Genomic DNA, 19,949 nt, shown 5'->3' on the forward strand with positions numbered 1-19,949 from the left:
GCCGATTCGATTACAGACATCCTCGAAATTCCAGACAGACAAAAAATTGGCCGGCTAGACGTTACAAACGGAAGCGTAAAAAACCTAAAAGAAGTCAACGACTGATTTCAGACAACATCTGGGGACACTACTTGTCGCGTGACCGTCGAGGGTGCAGGCGCTATTTTCCTCTGTTTTATCGTTCTACCAAAAATAGTGCTTTTAATTAATTGCATGAAGGTCTACCTTATTTTTGTTTTGTTCCAAAAGAGGAAATAATCTAGAAAATTTGGCGCGTGATGACTGAAATTTGGAGGGAAAGTTGCGAATTTCTCTTTTTTTCTTTATGTAAATACGCCAATGGCACCTATTAAAATATATGGAAATCAAGTAATTGTTTTATTTGGTATGTATTCTATTTAGTTCTTCTCTGCTAAGTTACATAATTTTGCAATGCGTAAATTTTAACTGCACGTTCAGCTTTTCATGAATTCAGTTTTGTTTCCTAGGGATGCGTGGGTGTGCTTATACGTGCTCTCTGATGTGACAGGTTGATGATCTCTTAAGTGAAAAAAATGATCGATGTATTTCTTCTGGCTTTTTATGAGCGCTTTGAAAACGTTATTCTTGGCGAAACTTAATATGTTTAAAGAGAGTATAATTTCCACTTTTTACATCTTTCTGACGGGAAAGGTAACTATTATATAGAGATCTTGGGCCGGAACTTAAGCGACGTAATCTTTCGTAAAACGTGTCCTAGCTCATAAAAGACGGAAGATGGACAGAAAAGCACATAACCTGTACAAATGTTCATCACCATTTAGTTCTGGCAAGGGCCTTTCGTGTCTTTAGCCATTGTTTATCTTGTCGTGTCAATCAAAGTGATTGACAAGAACGCGTGTTTTAGGATTAATTGCTATCGTTTTTTGTGAGTTGCTATTGGACGAGGTACTTGCTATGACATGACACTACTGGTTGAATCTTCACACTGTTCTGCGCATATGGAGTTTGTTTGGGAAGGAACATAGATGGTTGTTTGGCGGAGCAATCCTTCTTGAAATTTTGAACTATCGATGATGAAATGAGGACTAAAGAAGGTCTGCGGAATGGAAAAAAGCTTAGTGCAATCGGCTTCCCCGAAACGAGGACCGAGCTCTGCCGATGCAAACCTAAGCATCGTTTTGAACTTAATGTGTCATACAACTTGCCATCGCCAGGGAGGCGAAACTGAGAAATTCGCAAAGAGAGCCATTGAATCGTTAGTAAAGAAGCTGAGAAAAAAATCCGAAGAGCTAGACTCTTTGATCACTGCCATTACGACTAAAGGCTCTAAATCATCGAAATGTGTCACGATTCAGAGAACTTTGGACGGCAGACTTCAAGTGTGCGAGCGCAAGGGCTTTCCACATGTGATTTACGCTCGACTGTGGCGATGGCCCGACATTCAAAAAATGGAGATGAAACATTTGGACTTTTGCCGATACGGCTATGACCTTAAGTATGAAAGTGTTTGTGTCAATCCGTACCATTATGAAAGAATCCGCAGTCCGGCAGGTAAGCTTTTTAGTTTTGTTTCAGAAGGTTTGTGCGCTGGGTCAATTGTGTGATGATGTCATGTAGCTGGCCTAAGGGACTAAGTGAACGCACGCATTTCGTGTACGTGCTCCTATAGCAGACGTGATGACAAAGTACACCGGAGCTTTGATATGTGACAAGGATTGAGGCTTGCTTTAATCCTTCTTACCATGGAATTGTCTATCATGAGTTTGTTTTCGTGCTTGTGTCACAAGGAAAGCTAAAAAGCTCGATCGGGGGTGATATTTTCGTAATTCACTCACGGACATTTTTTTCGAGCGGCATCGTCTCACTCCAGCTTTTTGCCTACAACGTTATCATCCCTACTTCGACCAGAGCCTTTTACGAAAAATATCTTTGCGATCAATTCCCTGTGTTAAAGCATTTCGTTTATTCGATGGTACAGAATTCGCCTCACGAATTCATTAGCGATAAACATGTCAAAAAGCGAAATGCTAATTTCTTTCATGGGAGTGGGCACGTCAGTGCTTTCCTAAGCTTGGCCATTGTTTGGATAACGAGCAAGCGCCTATTTTGCATTTTTAATATCTAGATGAATTTTTGGCCGGAATTTTTGCGCGATTTTGTTGGGAACGTTTTCCAGACTTGGTTTCAGACGTGTCGAGCGGCGAATCACGTCAAATGACTGGCGATCATTTCGTGTGGGGCGAGAGAATTATTTTGTCTGGGTTTTGTTTAAGTATTATTGTTGGTTAGTGGTCATTGTCTGGCTGGAACGTTTCTTGTCTGAAAACGTCTGAAATGTCGTCTGCTTCGGCTCTAATTTATTTTGGGACGTGAAATTGTTTTTCTCGGAGGTCAGAGTACACGCGCGCGCCATTTGGAAGAAGTTTTTTGAATAAAAACGCTCTGAGAACAGTGAATGTGCATTAGCCAGAAAGTAAACAGGCTGCCTGATTAGTATTCAAAAACACCTCATTTGAATATATTTTTTATTTCAGTCTGCTTGGCTGTCTAGACGATAGCGTGAATTTTTCAGCCTTCATGCGATCTCTTTAGTGCCTTTTATTTTTCGGGCTACGCGCACGCTATCTCGATCTTTGCGGAACAGGTTTTGTTGCGTGAAAGTCTTTTGAAATTTTGAATGCCATTTCTGACAACCTTTATTGTTTGTAATTGTTTGACAGTTCGAAGATAATAAATTCGCTTCAGCGGCGAATTCTGTTGTTTCAATCGTTATTAATTCCCACCTTAACGTTTTCAAAATTTGATTTTTTAAGGACAGAAGCTTTAGAAATATCACATGTATAATTTGTGATAATCTTTCCGCCCATTAATATTTTCTCATCTCTTAACAAACAAAACCACAAAAGCCACGCAGATGCATTTAAATTGCTTGTTGTAATACTGTCACGTAATTAAAATTTCGTCTTTGGTCGAGCTATACGAAACGTCGCCATTACGTGTTGGAAGCTCAGTTAACTTGTTTTAGGCAGATGTACTTTCCATAGTATTTCGTGATGTTAAAGCCCAGCTAATTGTTAAAAGGATTTGATCTGTCGGTTTCTTTTGTGTACATCGTTCCACTTTAAACCCCAGGGAATCAGAAAAAGCTCAGAAAACAGAAGAACTGAAATGCAAATTTTGACTTCATTGTATCAATTCTAATATTTTAAAGTTTTTGGTATAATCTAAGTTAAGTTTTCAGCTCACTGGCAAGGGTAGTGAATTCATTTATTGGTGATATTGGTTGGTTGAAGGTCAGGATATCATGTTGTTTACTTACCTGCAGGCAGGCACTGTGGCAGATAGAGTCATGAATATTTTTACCCAAAGCATTTTTACCTTTGTTTTTATCTTTTTTTGCAATAAATACTGAAAGGTATTCCAATCTCTACTGGCTTATTGTGCTTTTCTAGATAGAGAAAAAAATGAGGGAGTTGGTTCTTGAGAAGATTATAATGACTGAGTATGTCATTCTCACATATTATTTTGTAAATGGTGTCTCTACACAGACTCCATGATACTGTGAAATCATTCAGTCCTTAAATATATTCGATTTGTATTTTTCTTATTAAGGTTTGCAATATCTGATCTTGCCTCCTAGTACTGAGTTGTTTAGTCAATATTATATATGAAGTTCTATGTTTTTGTGACTAAGTGACAAGTGACCTGTACTTTCTTAAGATTTTACTGGTAGTTTGGTCATTTTTGCAATAGTATCATTTTTTATGATTGTTTAGGCAGTTCCTTTGTTTCCTTGTCACATAAATAGTTAAGCTTTGTCAAGTGCAGTCTGTAGCTCCCATTAACTCCCTTACCCAGCCAGTTTTATTAGTGGATGTCTGTGCATTTTTTTAATTTCTCATTGACACTGTTTCAATATGACTCGTAAATCTGAGGCAGACATATCAGAGTTAAGGCACAATTCTTGCAAAGATCTGATAGGCAGTTAGTATATCCTTAAAAAGTAAAGAAGGAAATTATATAAGCAACATAAAGCTGATGCTAGCTTGTTACAACATGTTGTTTAACAGTGGCCATGTCAAGAAATAAGTTAGTTGTTTTAAAAAAGGCTAGGAGTGAAGCTTGATTAACATCCAAATTATAGGTCATGTTTGAGTAGTGCTTTACACTTGATGAAATACCACAAATGTTTTTTTGACAGGAGTAGGTTTATCTCGATCTTTTAACACTTCCGTGTGTGTTGATTTGAAGCACAGGAATCCTGTGAAAGTTGTGGCTTTCAAAACTTTGGGAATCCAAATTAAAAACTTGCAGTGTAACACAATTAATGGAATATATCTTATGCCAGTCTTAATGTAAATCTAGCGTCCCTTGGAATCAGTCCTGACTTCTTGTGGTCACGGCAAGTGTTAAACATTCATGTAAATATTCCGCAGTAATTATTGCCTACTTTCTTTGATTTTTTATTTCCATGGATTGCATATTTCCAGTACAAGAATATATTGTTTCTGTACCAGGAAAGTCAAAGCTTTTTGTGCTCACTTGCTTTAAAAATCGTCAGCGTACATCCTGCTGGCTGCTTTTGCTCATCAGCAAGCTAAAGACAACCAGACAGCAGTTACATGACTGTGACTAGACATGCACGTGTTTAGGAGTCCGACAATCAAAATTATGTATGATGATGTCATTCTTGTGAGCTTATTCATAATTTATTGGGCATTCTTAATACAAAACATGCATGCATGCAAATAATAGTCTTCAAAACAACTCTCTTATTACTATTCAAGGCAAAACAATCCCTTCGCTAAGCTTACAGTGTCTAATTATGAATGAATAAAACAGATATTGCACATGTACCGACAAGGAAAAAAGGTTAAAACAAATGGTAAGAGTGTTTTTCTGACTGGTTAAGAATCATTATGAAATCTAAAACAAAATTAAGCAAAATCTAGAATAAAATAAACTTAGTTGGTGTGTCCATTTTAGGCAATGTCATAGCAAGTCGTATTCCTATAATGCAATTTAATGACCTTTGTCTTATAGCGGAAATGAAGAGAATGATGGATGGTATGGTGATGAGTGAAGTTTCAATGAATACCTCTGTCAAAAAATGAAACCTATACTGTCAATACTTTGATAAGTTTTTGGAATCAGTATAATATTATTTACAGTATTGGAGGGAGAATGGATGTGTGTCTTTCGTTTCTGTATTTGATGCCTAAAATAGAAATTAAGTGATACAATCTATCAACACAAGATTACAACCACTGATCCGTGAAAATTATGATTTGTGAACCAGACAATCCAGTATCAATGAAATAAAGTGATTATCAGTAATGTTAGTACTGATAATCTAGTCGCCTGGTGCAACTAAGTGAGTCATTATTCTCACACAACATGTATCTTTAGGGTTCAAGTATGGCTAATAGAACATCATCAGTGAATATTTTCAAAGTTTTGTAAACAATGATTAAGCAGTAATGACTAAGCAGTAATTTTTGATGAATTTTGCAAATTATCTTCTTTGAAATCACGAAAAGCGCCCTATCTTAAATTGCAGTAACACTTCTCTCTTCTCTCTCTATATTTGCGGCCAGTTTTATTTCAGATAATCTGCATGGGAGACTAATAATTTACTTTATAGTTTTTGGAACAGATGATATTGAAATTGTATAAGTGTAAGTGCTGACTGCATGTTGCCTTACGTATTGCTGATTAAGGGCATCACTCTCCACTAAGAAAGTTATATAGTTCAGTTTATCATTCTTGTACACCAAAAATACATGGCCACAATAACTTTTAATCCTGGGTTAAGTCCCCTAGTACAGGTGAGTGCAACCGGTATTAATATGCTGCTTTATTTGTCATAATAACATTTTTAATTTTATTTTTTTATTCAGCTGCAACTCTTTCAGTGAAAACAACATCACCAAATTGTGACAAGTGTGCATTATCTGTTTTGAAAGAAAGTCCTCCCCAACCAACATCTACATATGATCAACCAAAATATTTAGAAGCGGGACCCAGTAACACTCTACCGGGACCCAGCAATATTCCTTGTTCTGCTGATCCCTGTCCAATCATTGTGCGTAATTTACTCTGGCATGCTGTCTTTAGACATCAGGGTGCTGATGCTGAGAGCTTTTGTCGCAGGGCCATTGAGTCCCTGGTGAAAAAGTTAAAGAAAAAATTTTATGAGCTGGACTCTTTGATAGTAGCTATTACTTCCAAAGGACGGCAGCCATCAAAATGTGTCACTGTTCAAAGGACAATGGATGGGAGGTTACAAGTTGGGGACAAGAAGGACTTCCCACATGTTATATACGCACGGTTGTGGAGATGGCCAGATGTGCATAAAATGGAAATGCGACATAAAGAATTTTGTCAGAATGGTTATGACACAAAACATGAAAAAGTCTGTGTTAATCCTTACCATTATGAGAGAGTTCAACCACCAGGTATGATCAAACTAAGCATTGTGTTTATAACTTTGTAAACTACTGGTTAGTGAGGAATCTGGTTACTTATTTGTCTCAATAACTGTTGTAGTGGGCAGGGAATTGAGAGCTGCAGGGGTCATGGTCAAAGTTGCAGAAGGAATCCCTATCCCCTTGCCCCCACCCCCCCCCCCCCCTGACCCACTCTTTATTGTCAACCCTGGATTTTACCCACAACTTACAGAAATACTGTTATTCATGACCAACCTCCCCCCCCCCCCCCCGTCCAGTTAAAAGAACTAGCACATAATAATGAAAGTATGGTACTTTAGTGTGAAAGCTATTTTTTTAATTGAAACGTGAATATTTCAGATTGGTTTAGAGCTTCATTGTATGGTAGTGCACACAAGTCACATAGCATTTCAGGTTTGTTTATTTTTTGGTTTTTTATCTAGTCCATACAGCACTTTGGATATGATAAATAACAGCTGTGTATTCAAACATACTATCCTGTAATGAGCAGTGATTGCATTGGAACAAAATGTGAGGTGCAAAATTAGATGACAAATTTTCCAGATACACTTGTAATCTCAAAGTTACTTGTTGTAAAGCTGTACTTAAAAAGTCTGTTCTTTTGAGGGGAAATATTACAGCCAGCCTTGCAGCTGGTTTTAATTACTGGTACAATAATATTTATACTTTTTTCCTTCACAGAAGGTGATAATAACCTTAGAAGTGATGAGGTGAGTTAGTTGTTTATGCAAAATTTTTTTTAAATGAAATGATATGTGTGGAGAGAAGAACACAGAAAAAAATTCTGACTTCCAGATGGGAATTAAACCCACAACCTTCTGTACACTAGTTGGATGCTCTAACCACTGAGCTACTGAGAAGTCAGTGGTGAGCAGGTCAATGGTGGGCTGACATAACTAACACATCGCTCAGTCACAATTTGCAAGTTTAAACAAGTACAGTCACCTTTTGGACCACACCCATTTGTGTGAAAGAAAAAGGGCAGAGGGTAGGATTGCTGTTAAACCTTTCTTGGAGGGGATGGGAGGCTAACAAAACATAGAAGTTTCCATTATTTTAATGTTTCATTCTGTGATGAAAGGTTTGGGTGATCAGTACTGAGGCCTGGGTGTTGTAATTCAACCTGCTGGGACTTCTAAAAAGTGGCTTTAAGTTGGGCCTCATCCTCCCCTGGCCATTGCTTAGTTATCTGCTGAGAGTAATTTTTTTTCTAAGTACGTTACTGTGCACACTTTCTCACAGGATACGAATGGTAGCTCACTCTCAAATGGAAGTGATGCCACTGAGAAAAACAGTAGTTGTTACTGTACACACACCAGTTCTCCACCATCAGGGAAGAAGACAGAAGCCCAAGATGCAAACATCTTAAACTCCAGGGCAAAAAGAAAGCCTGCAGATTTTAATCAAGACAGGTACATTGTACTACCAATAGTAAAACGTTGTCATTTTGATCATTAATATTATAAGGAGATGGTCTAGTTTAAGTTTATCCTTGGTGCAAAGTATAGTTTCCTCCACGTCAAACCCATTACCAGCATTACCATACCTAAAAAAAAAGTTCAATTCCCGATAATAACATTTAAAGCAAGCATAAAATTAAACAACAGGGGAAAAATGGGTGGGATTTTTTTAATGACCAATGCCTTTCCTTAAATTGTCTCTCCTTGTTTTGCAATGTAATTCTTATATGTACGGTACATTTTTGGGATTTATAACAGTTACTATAGTTACCTTCCTGTGAAGTGACAATATTGTGGATATTTTTAATGGATATTTTTAAAACGTCGATTTGGTTCCCATTGTTGACTTATTCTAAGGAGGAAAATTTGTTATTTTATGGCAACAATATAACCAACATGAAGGCTCTTTGAATACCAAGGACCAATTTTACCCAACTCATCATCTTATTGTAGTGACAGTGATGAAGATATTGATATTGAAGCAGAATCACCCAAGAGGACTAAGGTACCCTACTCGCTCACTTTATATAATAAATAATTGTATCAATAATAAATTTCATCACACCCAGCCTACTTACCAGAAAAGATACTGTATTTCCTCAAATAATAGTCGGCAGCGATTAATATTATTGCTTTTTCAAAACAAATTAAAAGGGGGGCAATTATTCGAGGTAAAGCGATTATTTCAGATATTGCTCATTGGAATTGAAGTCGTGCCCTAAATATTTTATTTTTTTATGCCATTAATTCAAACAAGAATAGTATCATATATACTGAACTTGGGCTTTTTATAATTCAAGTGTTCCAAATTTGGTTCCTTGATTAATTTTCAATGTCAATATCCTTGCCCTCAGCAGCTGAATTGTCACTGATCAGTTTTGCTTGTTAAAGGAAAGAGAATTAGGTGGCCGGCGTGAGGGGTGAAGTAGTGGAGGGGGGCGGGGGGGGGGGGGGGGTGATAATTTGAGGGAGGCAGTTACTTTAAATATTTTCGTCAAAGGGGGGGACAATTATTGGAGGGAGGCAATTAATCGAGGGATGGTTATTATTCGAGGAAATACTGCAAATTTGTGAGTTTTTTGGTTGCTTAATTTTATCTTTTAAGCTTTCTCCAACTGAAAGTGTATCAAGACGACTAGTCAAAAGAGATGAGAGATCCAGCAATTTTGATAGCAAATCAGGAAGGTAAGTAACAAAGCTGATGGATATTAATCTAATGACAGAGCCATGTGCTCCCAGTGGGGTGTGGGGTGGAGGGCGGGATGGGGGCACTTAAGGAAAGTTCAGCGAGAGGTGCATCACGTGCTGCTGAGGCCCTCAAACCCTGATCCACTTTAACCCATTCACTCCTGGAGATTTTGCAGAAAAACGGGATTGAAGCTAGTCAAGTGGTTTTCTGGTCACTGTCATGCTATAAAGAGCTAAGACTTACCCCAAATCCGTTCACAGGTCGTACACTTCACGGTCGTCTGATCCAGATGCAAAATATCAGCTTGCATAGTTCGGGCATGTGCAGAAAGCAAAAATTGGGTTTAAAAGTGACACAGCAGTCTTGACTTTTACTTTTCGCTTTCTCTCCTTCCCTCTCTTTTCACTTTTCTTGCCTCATTTTTTTTTCTCTTGCTGGGCATTTAGTAGGCTTCATTTTGGTGGGAAGAGTTTTTAGGAAAGCTTTTAGGATCTTAGGATTAGGTGAAAGGAAAGGTAGGTGGCAATGGAACAAGATTTTCATGGAGATTTACAGGTCAATCTTACATGGTTTTTTGCCTTTTTCTCCGGTGTCGTTGACTGAATTGTGCTCATTCTGGTATGGTTTGAAAGATCTCTTCACTCTGCACAAGTTAGCTTACAAAGTTGTTCTTGACCATTAAAACTGATGACATCACAAGGGGTAGAAAGGACGTGTATCCACACAGTGGTTACGAGCGGTTCAGGGGCGAATGGGTTAAGACAAATATTTTTCATTTCACTACCCTGTTTAAGACAGGAGACCTTATTTTATGACACTGATTCATACAGAATTAAGTAATTTTTGGAACTAACATCATGGAATTAGATTTTATTGGAAAAAATCTGGTACCGTAAATGTAGACTGCTCATCTCCAACCTTCCCACTCTCTTAAAAGCTTCCGGTTGGCCAGCAAAATAAAGACACCTTGTTCAAGTCTCTAAATAGTGAAATTGTACACCCTGTGTATGTACTTGTAAGAGTCAGCAAGAACCTGAAAAGTATACCCTCTTTTTTTGGCGGCACATACTTTTTTAGGTCTAAAAAAGGTCCCCCCTTACCCAGCCATGACCAAAATAATAATATTGCCATCAGTTTCTTATTGTTTAGATTGTTATAAATATCAAGTTGAGTTTGTTATTGTCTTTGTACAATTCCTGATCACCATCTGAAGATATCTCCATGAAACTAACAAAATTAGAACTATCCCATAATGTTCCAATGAGAAATTTTAAAATGTTTTAAATTATTAAGTTTTAATGTATTTTTATTTCAGAGTACGCTGTGCTCTGTGCAACTGTGTGAATAACAGTTTATTGGGACAAGGTGAATTTATTTGTTTTGGAAGAATATCTGGGTTTCCAAAGCACTCTCCAGTCACTTCTCAGTCACACATGCAGCATTCAGCATCTGCGGCTTATTCAAATCTACATAACCACGCTGTTGGTGGAGGTTCACTTGCTTCCTATGGAAGAAGAAGTTCCCCTCAGTATGACTATGAAGAGCATGGGTCTTACTGGAGATACAGGACTGATGCCACTAATTCAACACTTCATCATCAAAGTCATGGTGACATTCCTGTCAGGTAATTCACTGATTGAGGGTAAATACATGAAGGGTAAATAAAGTATGTTCAACCAGTCTTTTTCTGTGGTATTAGTAATTAGTTTACCAATTAAGGGGTGACATTCTCAAAATCTTGGAAGCATTGTAAAAGTCTAGTTTCTTCCCATCTCACACTGTGGAACTTTTGGCTGTCATGTCTCAGATTTAAAAACACTGATGAGTCTTGATGAGTGGTGGATTCTACCATAACCACTCCTCATTTGAAATGTGAGAAGGGCCAAAGGTGTCAACAATATCACTGCATTATTTCCGGTCTCAATGAGCATTTTGTGTTTATTTATTATTACACTGTAAGTTAAATTTTCGTTTACTGTATTTTTTCTGCTTCAACTTTAGAACAAGAAGCCCAGATGGGAAATCACATTTAGTAAATAGTTCAAGTAGTGGCAGACTCTCACCATTTCCTCAAGAAGATCTTTCCAGTGTTGGATTTGTAGAAGAACCTGACCTAGTTGATCTGTGTGACATGTCAGGTCACATATGGGTGCATGAGAGATGTGCAGCATGGACTTTGGCCTCCATAGCAACCAAATCTTCAGCTGATTACACAGTGGATTTAACAAACCAGATTCTTTCAAAGGTAAATTCTTCTTCCTTGTTGTTTGTGATGTCTGTTAATTGCAACTGCTTTTGAGAAACGGAGCGTAAATAAACCAACTACTCAACAAAAAAGCCACGCGAACAACTTCCTAAACACTAAAAGCCATGCAAGAGAGAAACCTTTGCTTGCAGGGTATTCTTTGGTGGAATTTCTTTACATCAAGGTTACACTTAACTGTTAACTCATTTGGACTTTGCATGCATATTGTCAATCAAGATGTACTAGTGGTTTATAATTACTTCGCCTTCAGCACTATATCACAAAGCAAATCAGTGACTGAAACTAATCTAACTCAAACATAACTGCTGGGTTCAAGAATGCCAACTGGTCAAAGCTGAACTAGTTGGGGACTACCGTAAAACAAATTCAGCTAGCAGTTAGGTGGGACTTAAAACTTGAGACCCAAGGCTTGCCATTACAGGTCCCTAGCTCTGACTGTTCAGCCAGGCTGTCTCCTAAAAAGTATTCAATGAATAAAATAATAAATAAAGTAAAGGCCTTGAGTGGCTTTGGACTGTTTCCTTGTTTATATCTGTTGCACTGTAATGAGTTGTGTACTTTAAAGTATTTTAATTTCAATTTTTTAGTATTTATTTATTTATACATTTACTTATTTGGGCAGAAATGTTGTTTTTGTGGTCGCTTTGGTGCAAGTATTGTCTGTGAAATGCCAGATTGTGGTAGAATATACCACTACCCCTGTGCAATGGCTGCAAGAACCTATCAGGTGAGAGCTAAGAACATATCATTACCAATATTATTTGACAAGGTTGAGCAGAAATATCGTGATTTGTCAGTGGCAAGTGAGATACTGATAAATCTTTTTAACCAAGTTCAATAATTGTTTTGTCATTCCATCACCAAGTTTATTTTTGGATGAATATCTTTGCGAAGCGTTGCAAAGTGTAGCGATTTTGCCATTTTTACGCAATAGCAGTTGCAAGAAGGAGAAAAGCGGGGTTTCATTTGCACTTGAGCAGAATATTATTTGCTGCCAAACACAGTTGGATGACATTCAGCATGAGTAGACCATTATTAAATAATTTTTTTTTTTTTTTTTTTACAAATTTTGTAGGTAGTTTTTTACAGGTCACATGGTGGGCTCTTGGTCAGTGAAAAAGAAAAAAAAAATTCCATTGAATTATAAATATAATACGGTAACCATGTCGACATTCTTGAACACATGTCATTTCTAATGCCAATACGCTTTTCATACAGAGTGAATCTCGCTGTTTCCCGCAGTGGTGACCAGTATATATAGATGTCCTGGAAAAATATTAATTTTCATGTTTTTATACATAAGGTGATTAATATTATTTCAATCCCAAATTATTCTGGATTCTCCACAAGGTTAGCCTGCGAAGCGCAGACGCATTTCCTGTCGTCGCTTCTCCACAAGGTAGAAATATCAAACATCATTGGGAATTATAAAGTACATAAATGTGTCATATCTTTTTTACAGGACATAAAAACATTGAAACTTTACTGTTCAAGTCATGAGGACATCATACAAAGAGTAGGTAAGTATCTGGTTCTTACAATGGTAGAAATAAAGCTGGTTCAAACAACAGACAAAAACAAAATCAATTATGCAAATAAAACAGTATTAAATATTATACCGTTAATTTGTAAAATGATTGCAGCCACTTTAAAGATCTTAAATATAATGAGAAAAATAAGAGAAAATTAAAGAAAAATAATTATTATTTTCCTTAAGATTTCTCTTCATTTAGAAAAAGTGGTTTATAAGGAGAGAGATTTAATGTAATGTTTTGATTTGCAGCATTTTGTGACAGATGTCATCAGGGAGGGGAGCTGTCACAGTTGCTACTCTGCAGCCGATGTAACTGTCATTATCACAGCTACTGCTGTTCACCCCCGGTGCGTGCTACTGAAACTGTTAGAGTTGGCTGGCAATGTGCTCAGTGTAAATCCTGCCAGTCTTGTAGGTAAGATCCTCAACTTTGTCATTAAACAAGCAGCCATTAGTAGATATCAATAGATGTTGATTGTGTTGACATTCAAGTGCACGCAAGTCATTAGTTGAGGTTCCTCTTTCCTGATTTTTTTTCACTTATTTCTAACCTGATGGATTTCTTCAAGAGTTGTGCAGGTTATACATTAGCTATGTACAACATACCTGATTAAAGGATTATAATGTCAAGTAATGGTCCAGATAAGAAGGAAAGAACCAAACCGCAATGAGCACGTCAAAGTGCAAAAAGGTGCTAACATTACTATTGTAATGAACTTCTGATTGGTTCAAACATCAAATTTTAATAAATCTTCACAAAGCAACATGTATATTAATCCCTTGTTTTCTAAACAGCTTCCTTGTAACAAAATTTTGTGAGTCTAACAAATACAGAAATCGTACGTGAGGATGTACAATTGTAAACTTTTCGTGGCTGTTGTTTGCAACTCTTACGATTGGTCGAAATCTTTTTACGCAAAAAATATCCTTTGGAAATGAAGTTTTGTTTCATAAACTGCCTTTTTGTAGGTTCATGCATTCTCTGTGTGAAAATGAAAACTTTCTATGTGACGAAAGCATATAATGTGCCGTAACAAAAGAAGGGGTATAGACTGCAGGTTCCTCAATAATGGGGGTCTTGAAAAATTTTGGCCCAATCTTGAAATCTCAAAAGCGTTTGAGATGGGTCTCGAAGTGTCGTTTTCTGGTGATTTTGCCTCCTGCTGTGATCCTGTTCCAAATAGTTATGGTGAGTCCTGGGACTCATCTTGTGAAAAGTTATGAGTCCCAGTCCAGAACCAATGAGTCCAAGTTAAAAAAACGAGTCCGAAATTGAAAATGCTTGGGCCTTTATGTAACCGAACAGTCTGAAGACAGACTCCAAAACTCTGTATTACAAAACTCTGAAATTAAAATATAGTCCTTCTATTCTAAAGTACAACAAAGGCTAAAAGAAATGTGCATCGTTAAACAACAGCCATTATACTGCCCCAGAAATTACATGAACGGGCTATTTCTACAAATACACATGTTCAGATCAATCGATCCCTCTTTGCATCCTACGGGATGCATGCCATGAGGATGCATGCCATGAATTATTTTGTGTCTTTGGAGATTTTTATGTGTCAGGGACATAGGACACAGAGATAACAAAATCACTGTTTTTGGAGTCTCAATTTTTTTTAGTCTCAGTCTCGAATCTTGGTCTCGCAGTCTCACAAAGACTCGAATTTACCATTCTATACCCCTCAAAGAAATTGCTTCCCATCTTACCCCGATCACTAGTAATGGTGATGATGACGATGATGATAAAAATAAATTACAACGCCAACAATAATGATGATGATGATTATGATGATCATGTTAATAATGATGATGATGATAACAGTGAAGATGATGATGATGACAATTCTCATGTTAATAATATTATTGAGGCTTTGTTATTTTATTGAACACAAACTCATGGAATTTAAAATCATGGCTGTTCTACATTTCACAGACTTCCTTCCCCAAAGGATAAGCTGCTAATATGTCGCAGCTGTGACAAAGGTTACCATCCATTGTGTATAGCACCGGTGGTGAACCCTACAGAAAAATTGGGCTGGAAGTGTGAGGTTAGTTGTTAGCTTTGTTTGAAGCAGAAATTATTTACAAGCCAATGCAACCTCTCAGGAGCCATGCTATTTGTCTTGACCATAATGTCATTTCCTTCATTTTAGTCAGATTGTCCCTGTCTCCTTCAGTTATTTATTTAGGCTTATTGGCCTTTCGGAAAAGCCTCTCTAACTGAGAAAGGCACTTAACTGCCGGTCAAAGCTTTGTCATACTTAGATTGTGTCAACTAAAAGAGACATGTCTTCATGCTCAGGTTTCTAACTTTGTGTCTGTCTCAAATGTCTATTAATATAATATCCAGTAACATGACTGTTTGTGAGGAACCATACTTTTCCTGCGAAACTTGATACACATTTTTCAACTATCTTCCAAACAGAGATGTCGGCAATGCAGGATTTGCAGAACTAAGAAGACATCACGGTGGCACATTGACTATACATTGTGTGACAAGTGCTACCAAAACAAACACAAGACAAATCACTGTCCAATTTGCAACACCGAGCAGGGTAACCACAGAGTGGTGCAGTGTGATTCATGCAGCAGGTGACTACATCAGTACCTTTTTTGTGACAAAACTTTTACATTTTGGAGAAGATAGAAACCTTTCATTATATGACAATCCTTTAATGAATCAACTTTTTCATAGGTGGATTCATACGATGTGTGACAACATAACTGATGAGATTTACAGGAAACTTGAGAGAGATCGCAGCATTATTTATGTGTGCAAAATATGCAGAGATGAAGTTGAGAAGATTAAAAGGGAATGCAGAAGAGAGGTAAGGGGTCATGTTATGATAGCAGTGGGGGGAAGGGGAGTGGGTGAGTCAAGCCCATTGACCTATGAAACTTACATCTTAATGAATACAATCAATACAAAGAAAACTCCTAGTGCAAAATACTTTCAAGAAAAAACTGTTTGGAAAAGATTAGTTTTAATTTTGCTATATAGTGACTGAATATATAACAATTTATTAGGCAAATTATTCCATAAACAGGATGGCAGCTAGTAACAGTGTTATTACTTGAACAAGGTTTATTTTTGCATTACTCTTGCAGTGTTTGAATTCAGCCTGATCTGCCTTAAGTCCTTTTCTAACACTGTTATTTTCCTGTGCAGATCAAAGCAGACCCTGTAGAGCTGGAAGAGTTATCTCCAGTTACTTCCATGATATTAGCTCAGGAAATGTACAAAGGAGAGAACACAAAATACAACTCTGATGTTACAACCAGCATGGCAACAACGCCATGTTCAATGACATGGATGACCTCTGAGCCTGTACAGTGGTCCAGATTAAGGATGACCTACTCTTTTGAATATTTTATCATGAAGCAGTATGGAAAAGTGCTACTTTAAGAGTGATACTTGGTGTATTGGTAATCTTGTAAAGTAGTCTTTATTTGATTCCACAGCCCTTGATCTGATTGAGCGATTTAAAAATTGTTTTTTGGACTGTATAGGTATAAATTGTTATACAATCTAAGGAACCTCAATCCGTTTTATCTGCCAAATGTCACAACTTGAATAGTTATGACGTCTGGTGGGAGTTTGAATTTGTTTCCTGGAGAATCTCACCCTTAAATGTTATGCATACCATAGTTTATTCAGTGTATCGGAACTTTCTTTTAGTGGACATGGAAAGAAGCGTGATATGAATTACATCTGACATGCCAGCCAAGAAAGAAAGTGGTTTCAATACTTTTAGGTTATGAGGTATTTGTTCTGATGCCTCATACCAAGGTACCACTATTGCTCTATGTGTGCTACATCATAAGCAGTGAGAATTTTCAAAGATGCTAGATGAAACATAGCAGCTAATGGCATGCTGTTCACAACCTCTTCACTTTCTCAGGGCACAATTTTGCCAAAAATTTTGTAATTTGACAATATCATTAACTCACTGGAAATTGCTGGTCATTTTCTTTAAGTCACTGGAAAAAAAATTGCCCTCGGAAGGTATTTGTATTACTCGTAACATTGTTTTTTGGTTTGTGCTTTTGTCAAACTTTTTCATTAAGTATCTGGGTATGTAGCAGTGCAAGGTTGTACTTAATGCCCCTAATTTTCCATGTTCACTTTTTCTTTTAACTGCTTACTATAATGTGTGCTTTTTTGGCACTTATTGTGTGACATAATCATGGCCTTTTTTTATCATTTTTTAAATTGTTTTACTTTAAGAATTTGTTACAACTGTAACTCTATGACCGCCACAACTACACTTACTACTGATGATTTTCAGATTGAAATGTTGTGGTAACAATTTTTAACCTAAAGAACATTTATATTGATGCTTCAAACTTGTATGTTGTATATAGTAAATTATTGACATATCAGTATTTAAATTAGGCGCATGTAACACAATACCCCTTGACCTTTGTGTTGTTAATTACTTTAACATCAACTTTTCTGCTAGAACACACACATTGCCATAGAGCAAGTCAGGAAAAATACATATATACCTCAAACATTTAAAGAACTGAATTGATATAATTTATAATATTGTTATATTATTTCCCAATGCTAATGCCAAATCCTCACAAATTGCAGAAATTGGATATTTATTAATTATTGTCTGTCAGTGAAATATTTGGAATTGTCTGATGAATAAACATTGCAGACATCTTTTATAATAATGGTGCACATTTTTTCTTTCAAAAAAATGAAAATACAGTTTTTGAATAATACATCTCATCTGAAGTTATGACAAGCACAGTTGTTTGGCTGAATATCTACTGTCTACTGAATGAATATGAACCTTTTAAAATAATATTATGTGGAAGTTAGCAGTAGAAATATTATATATTATGTATATCATACCAAGTTTTAGCTGTAATAATCATAAGACATAGTTGTTAGGTGCTGGTTTAATATCCTTGTGATGGTGCTCTTGGTCAAAGACAGAAAATTACCAGTCAGTTACATTTTTTTGTCCTTGTTTTCAGTAAAAAAGAACAGTAACATTGCGCTTGTCACATCTGACCTGTTAGAGTCATGAACTGAAATTTGTTTCTCAAAATAATGTCTTATTTGTTATTGAAATGTTAATTTTATAATAGGAGTAATTCTGGTAATCAAAAAAAATTTTTCCATTATTTAGGGCTGGAACCCAGTATTGATCTTTCTAATATTATAACAACTGGATCTTATTAATAATTAATTTACAAAACTAAAATCAATTTACTCTCTAGAAGAAGATAATTAGGCCCAAACAACATCTAGTATCATTTACATAAAACACTGTCTGTGACAAAAGACTGCTTAGCAATTTACCTGAATTATAAAGAAATGATGCTATTTTAGTTCTGTTAAATCATATTTTATTTTATTCTTTTAATGTGAAAAAAGAATGATATTTTATTGATGTTTTGTACACTGATTTCATTTTACAGTGAGTTAGACGGTGGAATTTTCTGCAATTGTTTCTATTACATCTGGAACTGAGTTCATGAAGACCTTCTCAGTTAGGATACATCATACATTTTGTCTTATAAACAATACATAGGATATATCTTAACTTATCAAGCTTTCAAGAATCCGGTTGCTGTTCCAGTAAAAAGGTACAAGTTGTTGGCTTGTTAGCTTGAACAGTCCAATCTCCTGAAGGCCAACAACACTCATTTGTATGTCACAGGGACCATTTTGAATGATAAGATGTTTCCATTAGTTGAGGTTAAAGCTGTATTTTAGACACTGTATATCAAGAGAACATGCTGGCTCTGGTAAGCCAGTTTATTTCTGGAATCTTAGAATTGTCTGGAAAACAAAGCTAAAAAAAATTAATGACGCATGGACTACAAGCTTCATTCACAAATTTTAGTTATTATAACTACTTAATGAAATCCAACTAGTATTTAAGACTTCTTATACTGATAATGTTTTCTGGCTGGTTGATCTCTACCTTGAGCTTTCAGTTCAAAACGTTGAACCAAAAATGTTTCAGTGAATTTAATATTGACAGCCTCTGGGCCTGCCTCCTCTTCAGGCACTTTGTTCTTCTCCCAGAGGAGAGCGCGAAACGTGAGTGACAGGCGAGTGACTAGTGATGAAGTGTAAGGAATAGTTGGAAGGAGAAAAATGAGAGGTGCAGACATCTCGCCCATTTCGTTCATCGTGCCTTCCTTTGCACCCAAATTTTCAGTGGGAGAGAGAGAGAGAGATCTGGATACGAGGGAGCCTCTGGGCAGTAACAAGTTTAAGACATATTTCATGAGGTGTTTTTAGTTTTTTACAGAAGTACAATTTCGTGCGATTTGCAGTCAAGGTAGGCCCTGTTTTGCCTCACAGTTAAAGAAAAACCGTTTATGCAAATAGTATTCAAGTAATTGTAGTGTTGCAACCAGTCAGATTTCATTAGTGAAATTTGATTGCTAACATTGTCAGATCACCCCAGTCTGAGGTGTTAATGATCCTTTTGTCGTTTATTTAATACTATTAATTGTATCAAATCTACCTTGCAATATTAAAAACTCTACATAAACTGGATCTTTATAAAACAACCTACAACTTTATATTTATATCTGAAATTTTCAAACGTATTAGAAACCTATTAAAACTATCTGATCAACTTGAAAACAGAAGATAATTATTTTTATGAAACTGATGCAGGACCTTTATACTTAATATTTTAAAAACCTGATAATGCATTTGATGACCTGTTTAATATTGATGTAATATATATTGAAATACTTAATATTAAGTGTATGTGTTACTGCAGTGAGTACTGCTTCTTAAATAATGGTTTTCACATAAATAACTTTCGTACCTGCTTACTTTTTTGTCTGGGTGATAATTAATCAGGGCTTGAAAAAAATTCCCATCCAGTCGTTCAAGAGAACTATATTTTCGTGCCAGGCAAGTAGGTTACATGCTCACTTACCCACTGGCCAAGGGCCAAGCAAGCCATCTTCTAACTCACAATGATAAACACACATTAATCACCTTGGGCAAGCAAAATGAGAGAACAGATTGTCCTAATGACAAGCTTGAATACAA

General features: G+C 36.5%; 1 protein-coding gene across 1 annotated transcript; it reads left to right on the forward strand.

Annotated features, from left to right (window-relative positions):
• Nucleotides 1-828: 828 nt before the first annotated feature.
• LOC140930489 (uncharacterized) lies at nt 829-19,791 on the forward strand. The gene is made up of 16 exons (XM_073380203.1): nt 829-1,533; nt 5,883-6,440; nt 6,792-6,845; nt 7,134-7,162; nt 7,695-7,864; nt 8,366-8,417; nt 9,018-9,097; nt 10,417-10,725; nt 11,103-11,346; nt 11,990-12,094; nt 12,830-12,887; nt 13,151-13,316; nt 14,841-14,955; nt 15,333-15,499; nt 15,603-15,735; nt 16,077-19,791. The coding sequence occupies exons 1-16, from the start codon at nt 1,086-1,088 to the stop codon at nt 16,311-16,313; spliced, it is 2,925 nt and encodes a 974-aa protein (XP_073236304.1). The 5' UTR covers nt 829-1,085; the 3' UTR covers nt 16,314-19,791.
• Nucleotides 19,792-19,949: the final 158 nt, after the last annotated feature.

This window comes from Porites lutea, chromosome 3, assembly GCF_958299795.1.
Source record: "Porites lutea chromosome 3, jaPorLute2.1, whole genome shotgun sequence".
Classification (NCBI taxonomy): Eukaryota; Metazoa; Cnidaria; class Anthozoa; order Scleractinia; family Poritidae; genus Porites; species Porites lutea.

Coding starts and splice junctions, on each gene's coding strand:
- LOC140930489 (XM_073380203.1), top strand. CDS start 1,086: ATGGAAAAAAGCTTAGTGCAATCGGCTTCCCCGAAACGAGGACCGAGC. Junction 14,956..15,332: donor AATTGGGCTGGAAGTGTGAG/GTTAGTTGTTAG, acceptor TCTTCCAAACAG/AGATGTCGGCAATGCAGGAT. Junction 15,736..16,076: donor AAAGGGAATGCAGAAGAGAG/GTAAGGGGTCAT, acceptor TTTCCTGTGCAG/ATCAAAGCAGACCCTGTAGA.